At 41.2% G+C, this 17,433-nt stretch overlaps 1 protein-coding gene across 2 annotated transcripts; it reads left to right on the top strand.

Annotated features, from left to right (window-relative positions):
- Nucleotides 1-2,807: 2,807 nt before the first annotated feature.
- Nucleotides 2,808-16,025, top strand: LOC140945893 (uncharacterized). 2 transcript variants are annotated; one of them, XM_073394958.1, is made up of 5 exons: nucleotides 2,808-3,167; nucleotides 4,877-5,539; nucleotides 6,149-6,430; nucleotides 13,032-13,265; nucleotides 15,182-16,025. In XM_073394958.1, the coding sequence occupies exons 1-5, from the start codon at nucleotides 2,840-2,842 to the stop codon at nucleotides 15,352-15,354; spliced, it is 1,680 nt and encodes a 559-aa protein (XP_073251059.1). In that variant the 5' UTR covers nucleotides 2,808-2,839; the 3' UTR covers nucleotides 15,355-16,025. The 2 variants fall into 2 exon arrangements, with proteins under 2 accessions (XP_073251059.1, XP_073251058.1); XM_073394957.1 differs by lacking the exon at nucleotides 15,182-16,025 and adding an exon at nucleotides 13,866-14,330.
- Nucleotides 16,026-17,433: the final 1,408 nt, after the last annotated feature.

Genomic DNA, 17,433 nt, shown 5'->3' with positions numbered 1-17,433 from the left:
TTTTGGGGTGGGCATGTGCCGCTGTGACCCTGGAACCTTAGCCGATACCAGAGCTAGTTCAGCTGAATTTTGCTACCCTATACTAGGTTAAATTCCCCAAATCCCCGCTATCCTAGAGTAGCTGATTTCCAGAAACTACGTATACTGCGGTTATTAGCACAGTGCAGCCAAAACAAAACCGATTTGATTTTTTATATTTTTGAGTGGCAATTCCCGGTTTCCCTAGTCTAGACTAAAATTTTCAACCAATTGATCAGTTTCCTGGAAAATGATACCCTATTCTACACCCAAACTTTCTGGTTTATATACCCTATCGCAGAGTATACTGCTTGGAAACCATACACTTCATAGCGGCACTCCTATATAGCCCATATATGGCAGTACTTTTGAGCTTCAAATCGAAAACTTGAAACAAGTTTGATGTATTTTAATGTGATATAACAAGCACAAACTGAAAGCACTCCATCCTTCTACATCAGACATAAAGAGTGATTTTAGGCAACTGCTATTTGTCTCTTCAAGCGCGGTAATGAAAGCTATTAAATTCTGGCCTGAGTTTTAAATAAAGCTAATGGCAACTACCCACTGACCATACCGGAAGTTACTTTACAAGTAAGGTTGAACTGAAAACGAAGACCGATCGCGAAACATCTAGTATGTGATTTTTTTGCATTGGTGATCGAAGAAAGAAAGCACTCGTCACAAGAGGACGACTGGTCGTAATCATCACAAATATGAGATCGGCGAATAGTTTTACCTGATGTGTGTGTGTGGTTTTTTTGTTTGTTTGTTTTTTATTGTATTGTTTTTTATTTATTGGTTTTAGTTTAAGTTTTCTTTTTTCTTCTTTATGGTTAGAGAAAAAAAAACATTTTTGAAATTCTCACGTTTTCAGGCTCTTGGTTGGAATCGTGTATACTGATACAGCTGTGCACCTTGCATAATCACTTAGGAGTTAAAAATCATTAACAACCAAGTAATAAACCGAGGCACCTGAATAAGCAAGAAGAAAACACAAAAGTCTCTAATTACTTTCATTTACAGGTTAAAGATAGCCTACTCATTTAATTGAAAGGAGGTGATCAAGTAAAAATATTTAAGATACTTTAAAGGAACAAAGAATATAATCTCAAAATCACTGCTCTATCGAGAAGAATTTGCACATTTAGGTCGAAACATTTTTTTACGTTTTACGTAAATAGGTCAATAATAATATATTTACTAAAAGCGAAGCGGCTATTTTTAATATTAAGTAATTATCTTACTGGGCATGCAAGAAAACTCTTTTTTTTTAATCATTAGTTTTTTCTTTTTCTCTAGGACAACAAGTAGCAACTTATGTCCACAAATTATATCACGGATTGTATTTTAACAAAGTTCTATTTTCATTGAAAAAATGTAGATGTCCGGGACTGCACAGACTTCCTCGCCAAAGCTTGGATAAACAGGTAGTAATAATTTCAGAACAAATAACCATAAATTATTATAAAGGGTCCATATTCTAATTCAAGCGTTTTTTCTTCTTCTGTATTTTGGAATCCTAATTACTTGAAAACTTATCGTTGCTGCGGGCTAATTTTAGACTGCAATTAACTAACTTCTCCTTCTCTCTCTCGTTTTACAAGAGAGCTTTAAGGGTTTACGTTATTACCCTCTACTAAAGTTTTAGAATGTGTACCAGTTGCTTAAAGAGGTCCTTAAAATACGGTACCTATGCAAAACTAAAATTGCATTAAACTTGAAAATAACTACCCAAACGTTGAAAGAAGGGGTGAATAAGAATTCATGAATTCGCTACCCTTTGCTTAAGCCGAAGCCTGAGAAAGGTTATTATGGACCTTAAGCAACGATGGCGACGACGACGAGGGCAGTGAAAACGTCACTAAAAAAATGAATTTGCGTTCTTTGAAACTTTATCGCGTCTATTTGGACCCTCTCAATATGCCAAATGCAGGAGACTTTTCGTGGAGTTGAATTCGTTAAGAATTTATTCAAGTTCAAAAATAGGAAGGAAAATTCGTCGTCGTATGTCCACGTCCTCCATAAAACGTCAAATTAGGAGGTTTCACGTCGTAGTCGTGCAGTGGACGTCAAAGAAATGTATTAAAAAGCGTGATGCACGTGCAGAGTTGTTGTTTTGATCATTAAACCTATTGTTTTTTTTTTTTAAGTTGTCGTCGTGGGCCTCGTAGTTGCTTAAGCTCCCTATTTCCTTTCAGGCGCGTGGGGCCTCACCGTATCTGTTATTATCTGGGTTCATAAAGGGAGTGAAAAATCAATGGTTAACAGAGATTCTTAATCAGACTGAAATAGACTACGAAATTAAAAAGCGTATCATCCACCTTGATGAAACTTATTTCTGGAATCATGAAAAAAAAAAAAAAAAAAACAGTAATCAATCAGTAAATATAAATACTCAATTTTTTCCGCTTTTCACCCGCTATTGAGCACTTTTTACTGCAACACGAAAATGCAAAAAGGTAAAAGGTCAGTTAGCGACAGACCATAATTATAGAAAACTCGCATGAATTTTTTTCGTTAGCATTTCCTTTGTATGAATTTTTTAGGCTAGTGCATGAATATTTTTTGGCGTTACTTGGCGTGCATGAATTTTTTTCATTCAGAGCGGTTTCCCTTACACGAATATTTTCTCCTTTTCGTACTTCACCTTCCCCCTCCCCCATAAGCTAATTTTTTTTATTACTGTCTGTGCCGTGCCTTGTGACACTGCTTATAAAGTCTTGTTATCGTTACGCCAATCGTGATGACATGTTTCTCTAAGCGAATTTTTTAAGGATCAAGTTTTACTGGCAAGTTTCCCACTCACCTCCGTCTTCATATGCATGGGACGACTGGCGTGCAAGCTGCAGAAATGAAATCCTCGAACTCCTCAGAATCTCGTCGACTCCTTGATTTTGTTCCGTCACTTAGACCATCGTTCCTTTCTGTTGTATTAGTTTTTGTCTGTGGATGTCTCTGGGTGAAGAATGAAACAACAAACGAACGACTGATCGCGCTGGAATCTCGCGTTAACCTTTTCCCCTGCGTTCAGAGTGTCTCGGCTGAAAATACTGACAGGATGTCTCTTTTACCGACAAAAGGCACAGCAAGAGATCTTTATAAGAAAGTTCAGACACATATTTCAGAAAGGATCGGTTATACTCCAGGTAAAATCATCATTTCAGATGTTTTTTAGATGCAGATAGATGTTTAGAACTGAGTTTATCCTCTTTTGATTTAGAAATATAATCTTTCACACAGTGCGAGTGTACGGGATCTTTGGATATTTCATGACAGAATTGAATTTGTATAGGTAATAGCATGATTTGTAGTGATATTTGGCATAAATACCACCAGTGATATTTCAAAATTGTTATACGAAATTTCACGAGCCGTAAGGCGAGTGAAATTTAAGACAATTTTGAAATATCACAAGTGGTATTTATGCCAAATATCATGTACAAATAATGCTATTATTTGTTTATACTACTACCCACAAAAGGTTTGTAATTTTCATATGTAGGTATTTCAAATTAAGCTGAAATACCACTGCTCTAAGCCAATCAAATTGCAGAAATTTCTCATGTTGTAGTATAATTACTTCAACTAACACAGTATGAACCCTTTTGAAATACTCTCACTCTTTTGTAATACTGCTTAGATATTCACTTAGCCACCTATACTGGTAAAACAGTAAAGAAATTTACGGTGTAAATGATTTTGAATCATGGCTTAAGTGGCGAACGACTTGCTCACGTACAAGATATGTGGTCGATACGACCATAAAGCTTCATTAAACAAAAAATTATCGCTTATATATTCGACCATTTAGGATGGTAGAGGAAGCTCCCTAAGCATTTAGGGTGTGCGTTCAGAGTGTGCATAACAGTTTTCCGCAACTGAGCTTGTTTAAGTCGTTTAAGGTTGAGCGCGGATGGCGTTACAAACTTGGCAATAAGTGCACAGCATTTTGTTTCTGCGTTTATCTGTTTGTTGTAGAGCTTATTTCTTCAAGGAAAAGAAAATCTTTTAGCTCTATGTGAATAAAGTTGTTACGGTAGCGTAAAATTTGAGAATTTTCTTTCTTAAACGGCTTTAGAGGAGTTCGGTTAAGGAGTCTTAGGGATAGCCGATAGGGTGGCAAGATGAAATGTGCGTTTATTGAACGGTCTCAGTTGGTTTGAACCCCGGGGGCGGGGGGGTGGGTACTCCCTAGGATGTCCTATACGGAGCGGCTTCGTTTCCCCAAAAGGAGTATCTTTTTCAGGCTTAAGGAATATGAAAGGGTAGGGATTTCATTTGTGGAAGTATATAAAAGTGTAGGGAAATCTGTCATTTGGTCTGTGAAAGGGCCCAAAGGGGCTAACAGATGAATTTTTGGCTTTATAAAGTCGAAAAACGTTCTATTTTTCTGATTGATTCCTATTTAAAAGACAGTGCATTTACAGCAGTTAAAAGATATGCAAAGTTCTAAACAAGGTTCGTGAAAGGCGTGCCATTTGTCAATGGAAGGTAGTATACAAAAGGGGTACCTTTTTCAAGGCAAAAAGAGGTATAGGGGTTGAACCTCGAGGTGGAGCCTCCCCGTATAAACATTTGTTGAGCACCCCCCTCCCCGGGGGTTTGAAATGTGTGCTTTTATCAAGAATGAGCTTGGCTTTCCCTTGGAAGCAGAAAGGGAAGAAGATTGGGGACAAATTAAAAAGTTGGTTCCAAATGTGTTAATAACCTTTTTGTGGAACGCAATCTCTGAAAAGCTTAATTTTGTGGTAGAAATGTCAACCTTATCGTTCATTTGTTTTCTCCCTTATTCATTTTAGATATTACTGAATTAGTATGGATATTTATAAAATTTCTTAATTTTGCTTAACTGCAGCCAGCCCGTTGCCAAAAAAGGCATCAGCAACCATCCGGCTAAGAAGACGAAGACGTCTTTTAAATGACTCTTCAACTAGTGTCACCATAAATGACGTGCGAAAAGAAATCACAAAACAGTTTGAACAACTTATGCCTACCAAGTACTGTAAGTCAAGTGAGAAGGTATGTCCTGCAGGTCCCCCCGGATATCCTGGTCCCATTGGAGCGAGGGGACCACGTGGTAGGAGGGGACCAAAAGGAAAGAAAGGTCCTCAAGGTCCCATTGGACCTCCTGGAAAATCCGGAAAAACAGGAATAACTGGTCCTGCAGGACCGAGAGGAGAAAAGGGAGATAGAGGAGATCCTGGGCCAAAAGGTGTTTCGGGACCACCTGGAAAGCCTGGAAAATCGATATCTGCCCCACAAGTGATGTTGTCGCCAGTAGAGCAGACACGTGATGAGGGAGGAGACACGGCATTTTATTGCACGGTCGCAGGAAGTCCTTCCCCAGTCGTGGAATGGCAATTTAAGGGCAGAAAGCTTCTGTCAGGTGCAAAGTATTTGATTAAAGAAGAAGAGTTGATCGTAAGAAAATTGAATTACAGCGATGCTGGACCGTACACATGTGCAGCCAGGAACATTCTTGGATCGTCCGAGGCCATTAGTAACTTGACTGTTAGAGGTAAGCGGAACACTGTACTTTTGTTTTATCTGGCTGCTTGATTATGTAGGTCTGTTTGTGCTCTGTTGTTTAATCGTGTACTTTTATCTCCTCCTTCATTTCAATTCATCCATTTTTCTTATTTTGTAGCCACTAGTCACGTTTGAAGTTCAACGTTTAACCTGAGCTATGCAAACGTAAAAATATTTTAAGATATCTTCACCATGTACAGCTGTACGCGAAGGCACACAACACGATCCTTCCATCACTGTTCCATTTCTTCATTCAAATTTGTCTTTTTCTTGATCGTTAATTAAACTACCTCAATGCATGACCTTCCTACATGATGAATTCTGAGTTTGTTTCAAGGTGTTTGCTTTAATTAGTCTTGACCTTCAATATCCTACACAACTGGTACAGACCTCACCTATCTTTTTGAATTAATACCTTTCTTTTGCTCCCTTTTCGGCTATGTAGTTAAACGTTGCTTATAACAAAGTTTATCAGTAACACTTTCACCGAAATGTGGATTTAAGGACATGGAGCTTGAAAGGGTTCCCAGAAAAGAAAGAAGTATAAGCTCTTTAATTTATTGTGCATCCTGTTTTTTTTTTTTCGGCTCTATATCAGGTCTTCCAATCTTCACAAGAGTTCCACCCTCAATTGCCACACCAGTACAAGGTTCTACGTTTCAAGTAACTTGTCAAGCTGAAGGATATCCTCGCCCCGAAATAAACTGGACTAGAGCAGCAATGCCTTTACATGCTGGAAGGACAAGTATAAACCAAGGCACATTTACCATTAACAACTTGAGTCCTGATGACAGCGGTTTTTATGAATGCGTGGCTACTAATATTATGGGAACAAAGAAGACAAGAATCAACGTGGCAGTGCAAGGGCGTCGCTTAATAGGTTTGTATTGCCGGCACCGCATATATCTAATTCAGTCAAAGGTTGCTTTGAGAGTTGGTCATTGGCGCAATTGGCCCTGAGCATTTGGGCATACGAAACTGTTGGGTCCGAAGAGGTACAGAGACGACAGCATCAACACAACATACTTTAATACCATAGATTCATACAGCTCTCTCGAATGACCCTCTACCGCCGGTCAGCGGTCAGTTAGTACTTCATGTTACTACATCTTCCTTTTTTTTTTTAAGTTAACTAAATGTCAATAAGGACAACGCAGTTCTCCAGTGTCCTAAAGTGAAACTAATCTTAGCATTGTTCGATAAGTCTGTCCGGTCTTCTTAGAGCTCCTCTAGGTCTAAGGCGTGTCAGCATCGGTTCAGGCTGCAAGGGCTTGTCCACTGCTGGTTGGTCCCCAGGGACAGGTAGTTCTACATAATCTTCTTGGCTGGCTCCAGGAGCTGAGGATACGTCTGGGTTCCTCTCTCTTGTTGGTATCGGCTCATGATTCTCATAGTCTTCATTCTGGGGTGGGACCGGAGAACTTCCCACCAGAACTCTTCTTGTCATCCGGCGGTTTCTTCTCACTTGTCCGTTTTGGGTCTGTATGATTACAGATCTTGGACTCTCGTGTGGCTTAATCACTGTTCCTTCCTCTTTTAAATCGGGGATCCAAATGCGGTCACCGGGTGACAGTTCCTTTCCCTCTACTACTTTGTGTCTATGGTCATAATCGAATTTCATCTTAGCTCGGTACTCCTTCTCTTTCCTTCTGATGTGATCACGGTCTGGGGTCTCTGGCTTTAGCTCCTCCGGGTGACAGGGGACTCTTGTACGAAGTTTCCGACCCATGCTCAATTGTGCTGGAGAGTAACCGTGGTGCAATGGAGTATCTCTGTAATTCAGGAGAGCCAAGTATTCGTCATTACTCTTATTCAAGACCGCCTTCATAGTTTGGACCGCCCTTTCCACTTCACCGTTGGACTGGGGGTATCTTGGAGACGATGTTATGTGTTGAAACTGCCAGTCTGTGGAAAAGTTAGTGAACTCGTGTGAATCAAACTGGGGGCCATTGTCGCTAAATAAGATGTCTGGAATCCCATGTCGACTGAAGATCTTCTTAAGTTGCAGGATAGTCTGGGCAGAGTTTACATTCTTGGACACTTGACTTATCTCTACATCTCTTGAAAAGTAATCTACGGCTAGGAGGTAATGTTTATCCTTGTGCTGAAAGAAGTCTACGCCAACTCTGCTCCACGGTCGTTCTGGAAACTCAGTACCTTTCATTGGCTCAATGCGTTCTCTGCGATATTTCTCGCACATGGCGCAGTTCTGCACGACTCTTGTGATGTCTTGGGAGATTCCAGGCCACCACACTGAGGAGGCCGCATTTGCACGTGTTTTGGTAATTCCTTGATGACCATCATGAAGACGCCTTAATACATCTGCCCGCAGCCTCGGAGGAATAATGATTCGTCGTCCTCTCAGGAGCAGGCCGTCGTGGAGGGAGATGTTGCCACGTTCACTCCAGTATTTAGCTATTGGCCCGTGGACTCTTCGTTTCTCTTCAGGCCATCCATTCTGCACATACTGCATCACAGTTTTAAGTGTGTCATCACTCTTCAACTCAGAACGTATCTCATCTAACCGCTGGTCGGAGGCAGGTAGGGTTACCAATACAGCATTCACATAGCACTCGACTTCGTCATGTAGGTCGTCCCATGACTTAGGCTCCTGGGCTTTACCCTCCTGGGGGGATCGAGACAATGAATCAGCTGTGTACAAGAGTTTACCAGGAACATGTGCGATGGCAAAGTCAAATCTCATGAGTCTCATCCTGAAGCGTTGTATGCGTACTGGTAGCTCGTCAATCAGCTTTGTGGAAAACAATGGAATCAATGGCTTGTGATCGGTTTCCACTTTAAATCTCATTCCGATCAAGAATTCAGCCCAGTGTTCAAGTGCCCATGTGATAGCCAAGGCCTCTTTTTCGATCTGGGCATAACGACGCTCTGTCTCGGTCATTGATCTGCTAGCATAAGCCACTGGCCTCATTTCACCGGACGGCTGCTTCTGCACGAGGACCGCACCAAGTCCAAAACTGCTGGCATCAGATGAGACCACGGTCTCCTTCTCTGGATCGTACAGTGCAAGAACTTGGTCGGATGCCATGTCTACTTTCAGCTGTCGGAAGGCTTCTTGTTGGGCTGTGCCCCACACCCACGCGTTCTCCTTCTTGAGCAAGTCTCTTAAGGGTTTCGTCGTCTCAGCCAGATTTGGGCAGAACTTCATAAGGTGGTTGACCAAACCCAGGAAACGTCTCAGGTCTGCAATGTTCTGGGGTTCTGCCATGTCGGTGATGGCTTTGATCTTGGAGGGGTCTTTCCTGATTCCATCACTGTCAATGATTTGGCCCAAGTATTGCAACCTGGATTGAGAAAATAAACACTTCTCAAGGTTGAGTGTTAGTTTCCTCTCGACTAGCCTGTCAAGGACTTGCTTAAGTCGTTTGTCATGTTCCGCTTGGTCTTTCCCGATGATTAGAATATCATCCATGCGGCACTTGACCCCTTCTATTCCAGAGAGTTCTTTGTCCATCCTCTTTTGGAAATGTTCTGGGGCTGAGGATATGCCGAAGGGAAGACGCTTGAACAGGTAACGGCCGAAGGGCGTGATAAAGGTAGTTAGCTTGGCACTTTCTGGGTTTAGGACTATCTGATGAAACCCTGAGTTGGCATCAAGTTTGGAGAATACTGAGCCTTCTGTTAGGCTTCCCAGGGTCTCTTCAACTGTTGGCATTTGATAGACTTCTCGGCGGACCGCTTGGTTAAGCCTGGTAAGATCAACACATATCCGCACCCTGCCATCGGCCTTTGGCACTACCACAATCGGTGAACACCATTCTGTCGGCTCATCCACTGGTTCAATAACGTCCAGTTGTTCCATACGCTTGATCTCCTCTTGCACTTGCTTCATTAGTGGCAGTGGTACTCGCCTGGGAGTGGTCAAACAAAAGGGTGTGGCCCCTTCCTTCAATTGAATTGTATGCTCACCCTCCAATTTGCCAAGGCCTTGAAAAAGTGATGGGTACTGCTTGACAATGTCCTCCTTGGTCCCTGATTGGAGTGGATGGCTATCAGGCATTTGATGGACAGCTTTAACACTGTATGTCCCAGGGATTTCATGGATAAGACCAAGACTTCGGATGGCGGGTATCCCCAGAAGCAACTTGGATGCCCCACTGACTACGTACACTCGTTCTTTAATGACTGTTTCGTCTTGTTGGAGGTTCATGACTGCACATCCAAGGGTCTTTAAAGGAACATCCCCTGCTCCGACAAGTTCTCTGTCAGATTTTGAAAGTGTTCCATATGAAGACTTGTAGATGTGCTCAGGCATCACAGACACTTGTGCTCCTGTGTCGATGCACCATGCCAGCGTCTCTTGGTCTTGAATCTTGAGGTTGACATGCCATCCAGGGTCGGACCTACTGGTTTGAGAGTTTATTGCTGGTTCGGCCTTGGAGGTGTTTGGACTAGTGGGTGTATAAACCCCTCCCACAAATGTGAGGCTAAAGTTATCCTCGGTTTCAAGAACTTCGTTGACCGTCCTTGGAGGTACACTCTTGCATATGATAGGGAAATGTCCCATTTTGTTGCACTTGCTGCATCGTGTATCTGCCGCTGGGCAGTTCTTCTTGCCAGGGGGGTGTCGGCGGTTGCAATACCCACAGTTCCGGCCACTTGTTTGGAAGGGCTTCCTCTTGAAGTCTCGCTGGTTCCTTTGCTCTGTATCTTGACCAGCATGAGGGTCTTGCCTGTTCCCTCGCGGTGTGACGCTCTCAATCTCTGCGGTTTTTGATTCGTGTAACTCACGTTTTGTTGCTTCCTTCAAAGACAGGATTTTCACTGCCTTTTCGAGTGAAAGAGCTGCTCCCTCGTCATAGAGTTTTAGCTTGTAATTGTCTTCCTTGCAGGAAAAGGTAAGTTTGTCTCTAACTGCTTGCTCATAGAAATCGGCTGGGAACTTGCACTCGGCGGCTCTTTCCTTGACAGTCACCACCCACGAATCAAAGGTCTGTGTGGGCTCTCGTTTAAGGTGAAGCCAAAATTTCTCTCGCAGCATGAGTTGAGGGTCCCGTTTTTGAAAGTATTCATCAAACTTTGCCACAACGGTCGCGTAGTTGTCGGAGTCTTCGGCTGGAAGTTTCTCTTCTCCTCCCGCGGGGTCGTCACGCTCAGGTAGGTAGGTGAAATTCGAGTAAATTTCCAAACACGGCTCGCCGATGTGGTTTAATAGCAGCCCCACTTTCATTTCATCGGGTTTCTTTGAAGCTCCAATTGCCTTGAGGTAAATTTCGAATTTTTGTTTCCATTTTCCCCACGGGTGAGCAGGATTTCCCATCGAAATTTCCAGCGGTTCCGGTGGTTTGGCGAATGGCATGCTTTCCGCCATCTTGTTTTGAACCACGTGCGTAGGATCCGCGTGAAGTTTGACCGGTCAATTCGTCTCAGTATTTGATCCGTTTCTCCGATTGGTTTGATCTCCGCAACTGTAGGCTAGTAGGAAGGTCACGCTTCTGACACCATGTTGGGTCCGAAGAGGTACAGAGACGACAGCATCAACACAACATACTTTAATACCATAGATTCATACAGCTCTCTCGAATGACCCTCTACCGCTGGTCAGCGGTCAGTTAGTACTTCATGTTACTACAGAAACTCAGTGCAATGACTTGCTTAAGTGACCGCCAAATAATAGTATAGGTTCCCGAGAGCGTAATTGCCCAATGCCCAAAGCAGTCCCCTTGATTGAACAAGGTATGAATAGATTATACATTCAGTTTAATGCCAGTCGTCTAATCCATAAACCATTGCGACCTTTGTTACACATCTAAGATGCATTGCAAAGATGTATTATAGGTAACTGTCTATCTAGTTAGAGTCCTCTGAACTGTACCTTAAGAGTCAACAAAAGGCCCCCTTCTCTTTTTGATCTACATAATGATCTTCCAAACTGTTTGAATAATGGTTCTCCTTGAATGTACGCGGACGACACTAACGTTACCTTTTCTGCTCCCAGCATACCTGATCTCGAATTACAGATCAATGCTTAAATGAAACATAATGATCTCTGGCTAAAAGCTAACAAATTAAGTCTCAATGTCGCCAAAACAGAGTCCATGATTATTAGCTCGGGGCAGAAACTACAATCTACAATCTTTGAATGACTACATGAAGATGGCGTCCAAGTAAAACCAAACAACTCATAGCAAATCTATTGGACTTACGGACGATAATCTCTCTTGGAAGGCCCACCAACATGACATTTCAAAAAAAGCCTCTTCAAACATTGGTGCGCTTAAGCAAGTCGAGCCATTTGTTTCTATGCACACTGAAGTTATGATATGCAAAGGTCTTATTGAACCACGCTTTTATTACTGTAAAGCGGTCTGAGGTGGCTTGTGTTACCGTGGTGCTTACTTATGGCACAATCTTCCCGAGGATGTACGTACGCAGAGCAAATTCTCTAGATCAGATGACTTTGAGGGAAAATTCACTCTCGGTTTGCTGATCATGCTCCCACACAGCAATTATGTAAAACAGTTTATAGAATTTATTCATTTTCTATTATTATATACGAATATTTTAACCATGTATAAATAATTAAAGTTTATCATCATCATCATCATCACGATCACCGCCATCATCATCTTATTCTTTACTCATCAAAGGACGATGGACACTTTTTCGAAAGCCTAGATACGTAAGAACTATACCGCTGTATCGCATGGTGATCAGTTCGAATCCCACCCATGACTGGCTTTTTTTAAACATTTAATATCACAAAAAAAAAAAGCAATGAGAGCTATATACTCATTGTGTATGATGTGCATGCTGACATAAATTTGCATTTAAAGACTTGTGTCTTAACTGGAGTTTAATGTTTAAAATTTATTATTAGCAAATCAAATACATGAATCGGCACTATTTCTTTAATTAGTTACTTACAACGTTACTCGTTTTCGTAATTCAGCCCTGCAAATGACAATAAACCAGTTCATGTGAAATTTTTAAACTTTGATATCCAGCTTGCGATCTTGGTTAAATAAGAGTGTTAAAACATTATGAAAGAAGATTTTTCGAAAGTCTAACTTTGCCACTGCGAGAACTGTACGGCTACACTGAAATATATCGCAGGGTGATCCATTCGAAGACCGCTTTATTTCAATTTTTGTTTTTTTTGTTTCTTTGTTTGTTTGTTTATTTTTCAGGCATTCAAAAACCATCTAATCACTGCTAAAGTCAGACGAGAGCTACTATCATTGCGAGTGTATGTTGCGCTTACAGAAAATTGCAAATTAAGACAATTATGCGTGTTTACTAGAGTTTCAATGATCTTAAATGCTTGAACTTCCTTAATAGCGTGCAAATCACGTACATGCATGCATACATGATATCTTTAGTCACTTGCAATGTTACTCCTTTTCTCAATAACATTTTCTTTTTCTCTTTTTCTAAATAACATTCTAAAAACTTTTCACCTGTCCATAAAATAATTGTTTTCAATTGTCATTTTATGGACGTTGACTTTTAATACTTAGGTTTTGAAAGCTCAGTCATTGTGGGAAACAACAGAAATCACTTGACCTCGTTAAGAAACTGGCTAGCACCTGTGACAAAACGCGTGAATTCTCTCTGGAAGCGCTGTTGGCGTGCATCCGAGGACGGCTGGGCTGCAAGTACATTTCACTCCCGATGTGACAGCAAGGGCCCGACTGTGACAATAATAAGGGTCGGGAGATATATTTTTGGAGGATACACTAGTATTTCATGGGGTAAGTGAGCATTGTAAGCCATGGCGGTGGCATTTTGTACCTTTGGCGTAATTGGCATTAATATGTTCAGCTAAAAGTGTAGCTTGGTACTTAGCAATATGGAATCATGTGACTCTACCTTTCATACATGGTTAAGCAGTGGTGTACAAAGGTTCTAGGTTAATAGCTCTAGATGCGGGCCCATACCCCCTCGTTCCTCAAGGGTCGAGGACGGCCCGTCCTACACTCACATGGTGTGAATGAACGCCACCCCCCACCCCTTTTCTAGAGTTCTGGTTCTGCAGATGGCAAGTGATGCATTTCTAGCTTCTCAAAACGTGCGCAAATTCCAGGCTTATACTTTCTTGCCACCCTGCTATCTTCCATCCTTCAATTCCCATATTACAAAAGTAGCGACTAACGTACTTCATCGCAAGTTTTTGGTGAAATTTGCAAATTTCGGCTAAGAAAAAACACTCGATTGAATTGGTTTTATGAGAATAAGGTATTTTTTGTCTTCAATTAATAATAATAATCATCATCATTATCGTCATCATTATGACAGGCACGAGGACAATGTCGCTAACTTATCTTAGAAAACTTTTGTTTCATGTCTTTTAGTTTCTGGTTCTGGCCAGTATCAATACGACTCAAAAGCCTTCTTATTTTCGCTGGTAAACAAGCCAGGATGGGCGCCTGTCAAATTGTCTCAGTCAGGGCAATATAGTTCTAGAAAAAAATCCATATTCTTTTACTCATCCTATGGACCTACATTCGGAGGAGGACATGACATTAACGTCAACAACTACGCGTCATCTGATAGCAATTCTTACAGCAACCTTGGCCATACTTACAGCCCACCGAGCGGGTACAGCTACGGCAGCACCTTCGCCCAATCATTCGTGGCAGGAACTTACAAATTCACACCAGACGAAGTTGAAACCTTTTACGAAACAACCTAATTAATATAATTCGTGACACCGGCTTTGATATTTGAGCTGAGCTTATTGTACAAGTAGACGCTTAAAGGTGAACGAATCTACAGCACTAAGCAAGCTCCTAATAAATAAAGCCAATGGTCACGTGGTCAACCTCTTACCTTTCCTGTAAACGTGATGTTTGGTTTCTGCAATATTTTAGAATACGGAAATTGTTGCAACTTTGACCACGGTTGAGTGCAACAACAGATCATGATCTTTTAACAGATTTGCTCTATACAAGTTACAAAAGGAAATATCTAATTACTACACGTTTTATTTATTATTTTTCAAATATTTTTTTGCTCGAATCTATTGCTTTGTAATTGCGAATTTTTTCTTTTAGGCAGCTCCCATAGATGGAAACCTTTGCTCCCGTGAGCGCACAGTCTCTTAGGTTTCAGGACCCCGATTGTTAACCTCCCGTTCAAAAATTGGTTGCTCGTGGGAGGTTTTATTGTAAGCAATAAAATGAAACACTGCGTGATAAACACAAAATATACACATTGTCATGGTTATTTTATCAATAATTTATAAAGCACTTAGTATCTGTAAAATTTTTTCCACTAATTGTATATTACTAGGCGACCCAGTGATTTACATTTTTTCGTTTTAATTGGATGTGTTTGGAGTTATTCTTGTCGAGGGTATAGATGTAAGCAGGGTAATATGATTGATCATGACTGGATTTCAATTCAGGGGTAATCGCCCGTGTATTTCAAATTGGCCGAACGCGTATTTTTTGTTTATTTACATTGCTAATGTACGGATATATGTTGAGAGAAGAACTAAAAAAATGCCTGAGTTCCAGATAGAAATTAAACTCTCGACACACTTCATGAATTTTTTTTTATCTGTCTTGTGTTCATTTTGCCTGCGTCGCAGGCGCTCTAATTTACCTTCTGTATCAGAAAAAAATATCTCAAGTGGCACTTTTATTCCATCTCTATTTTCTTGTAGGTTCTGGCTCTGGGTATCGGTACGACTCAAACGCCTTTTTATTCTCACTTGTAAACAAGCCAGGATGGGCACCCGTCAAGCTGCCTCAGGCAGGGGAATATAGCTCCAGAAGAAGAGCTTCCATATACGATAAACCATGCATCACATGGGCCTACATTCGGAGGAGGAAGTGACATCTACATATCAAACTACGCGTCATCCAATCGCAATTCATACAGCGACCTTGGCCATACTTACAGCTCACCGAGCGGATACAGCTACGGCAACACCCTCACCAAAACATTCCTGGCAGGAACATACAGCTTCACACCAGACGAAGAAGAAACGATTTACGAAACAACTTAAATAATTATAATGAGCTACAACCGGTTTTTATGTTTAAGTAATGAGCTTGTTCTTTTCTTTTGCATTTATGAGAACTAAAAATAACTAAACAATCTCTAAAGTTGATTGTCCCAGTCTCTTATCCCAGTCTCTTAGCAGCTGTATGAAAAAAGGAGGCTACGAAATGTTACAGTACATAATACATGGTTACATTATATGGAACTTTTCGGTTGTTTGTTATGTGTTAGGCTCGAATACAAGCCGCTGTTTGGGAAATGAGCCCGCGCTCTTTCCCCCGAGCAGGGGAGGATCAGGAGAGGGGTGGAAATCGAGCTTTGGCAATATCTATGCACAAGAGCCATTATGGCTCTTAGTATGCATTAGACTGTGAAACAACTCCATTAATTATTGCGTAGGTCAGGAACACGCGAGGCCGTTCAAAGGAAAGTTCTGAATGACCACTCGCTTAACGGGAGTGTGAGGCTTGAGCGATAACCTCACCCAAGCGCTTCTGCTTAATCAGCTATGTAGCCCTTTTTCTCCACTTCGATTGATTAAAAGATTTTTCAGAGACTTCTTTGGATTAACGCTTAGTTTATGGGGTTTTTTGTGGTACTTAATAAATTTCTACTCAAAAGTTAATTATCTATTTCATCTTTATCCCATCGTTTCCTCCAGCCAATAAGAATTGGACTTTACATCAGCTCAAGAAATTTTAAGTTCAGGAATTCTTTAATTAAATCACACGTCAATAGTGTTTCACTTGATGTGCTCGAATGAGTTTTTATCACGTGAGATGTACTTCAAACATCGCAAATAAAATGATAAGAACGGTGACTAAATCAATGAATTAATGGCAATCTGACTAAAACCATTATTTTGTCTATTTAATTGTGCGATCCTAACATGGATGTAGTATTTGAACTTTTGTGTCTTGTAATTTTTTTAAGACCGAAGTGCACTCCACTCATCTTAAGGACGGCTGTGTTGTCACGATACGTGTTGTCTCAACCTCTAACGGGAAACAAAAGCCCAGTCCTTTGAAGTTTGCCGGTTTTCCCAAATAGTGTCCTCTACTAACTATGCACAGAAACAGTACTTTTTTTTTAGACACTTAGGACTGCCGGTCATTTATTTTTTTGAAAACCTTGACCGGCAGTCGAGCTGAAAAAAGTCTGAGTGTCACAAAGGTTTCGTCTCCTGAGCCCAGCGTAAACAAAACGCTAGACTTGAGATCTATAAAGCATTTCAGGATCGCTTGACCTTTCTTAATCGACATGATATGGTAGTTTAGATTAGCTGGAATTTTTCGATTTTGTGAAATTCACTGAGAATATAGGACTGCCGGTCACTTGGTGTTTTCAGCACCTTGACCGGTTACCAGCCATATAGCCACAGCGGTCAAAAGAAGCCTACCTACATCAGCGCGTCAGCGCTATTGCCACTGATTTCCACACGCCAATTTTATAGCGTGGTTTTTAATTGGACAAAATTGTTGGTCGGGTGAAAGTGCACTTCTCAGGAAACGTTGGTTTATATGACACTGACTTGACAGGTTAAAAAATTGACCTCAGAATGGAGTATCTCTAAAAAGAATAGCCTATCATTCACCCTTTAGTCCTCGTATCTCGCAAGAGAGGGGCCGGGGGGGGTGGAATTAAGGAATTTTGGGGTGGGCATGTGCCGCTGGGACCTTGGACCTTTAGCCTCCCCCCACTTTGCCTATACCAGAGCTAGTTCAGCTGAATTTTGCTACCCTATACTACATTAAATTCCCCAAATCCATCCTAGAGTAGCTGATTTTCGTCCAGAAACTACTGCGGTTATTAGCACAGTCCAGCCAAAACAAAACCGATTTGATTTTTTTTATATATTTTTGAGTGGCAATTCCCGGTTTCCCTAGTCTAGACTAATATCTTCAATCGATT

The sequence above is a fragment of the Porites lutea genome, chromosome 8 (genome assembly GCF_958299795.1).
Source record: "Porites lutea chromosome 8, jaPorLute2.1, whole genome shotgun sequence".
Classification (NCBI taxonomy): domain Eukaryota; kingdom Metazoa; phylum Cnidaria; class Anthozoa; order Scleractinia; family Poritidae; genus Porites; species Porites lutea.
This window is presented reverse-complemented; position numbering and strand designations above follow the sequence as displayed.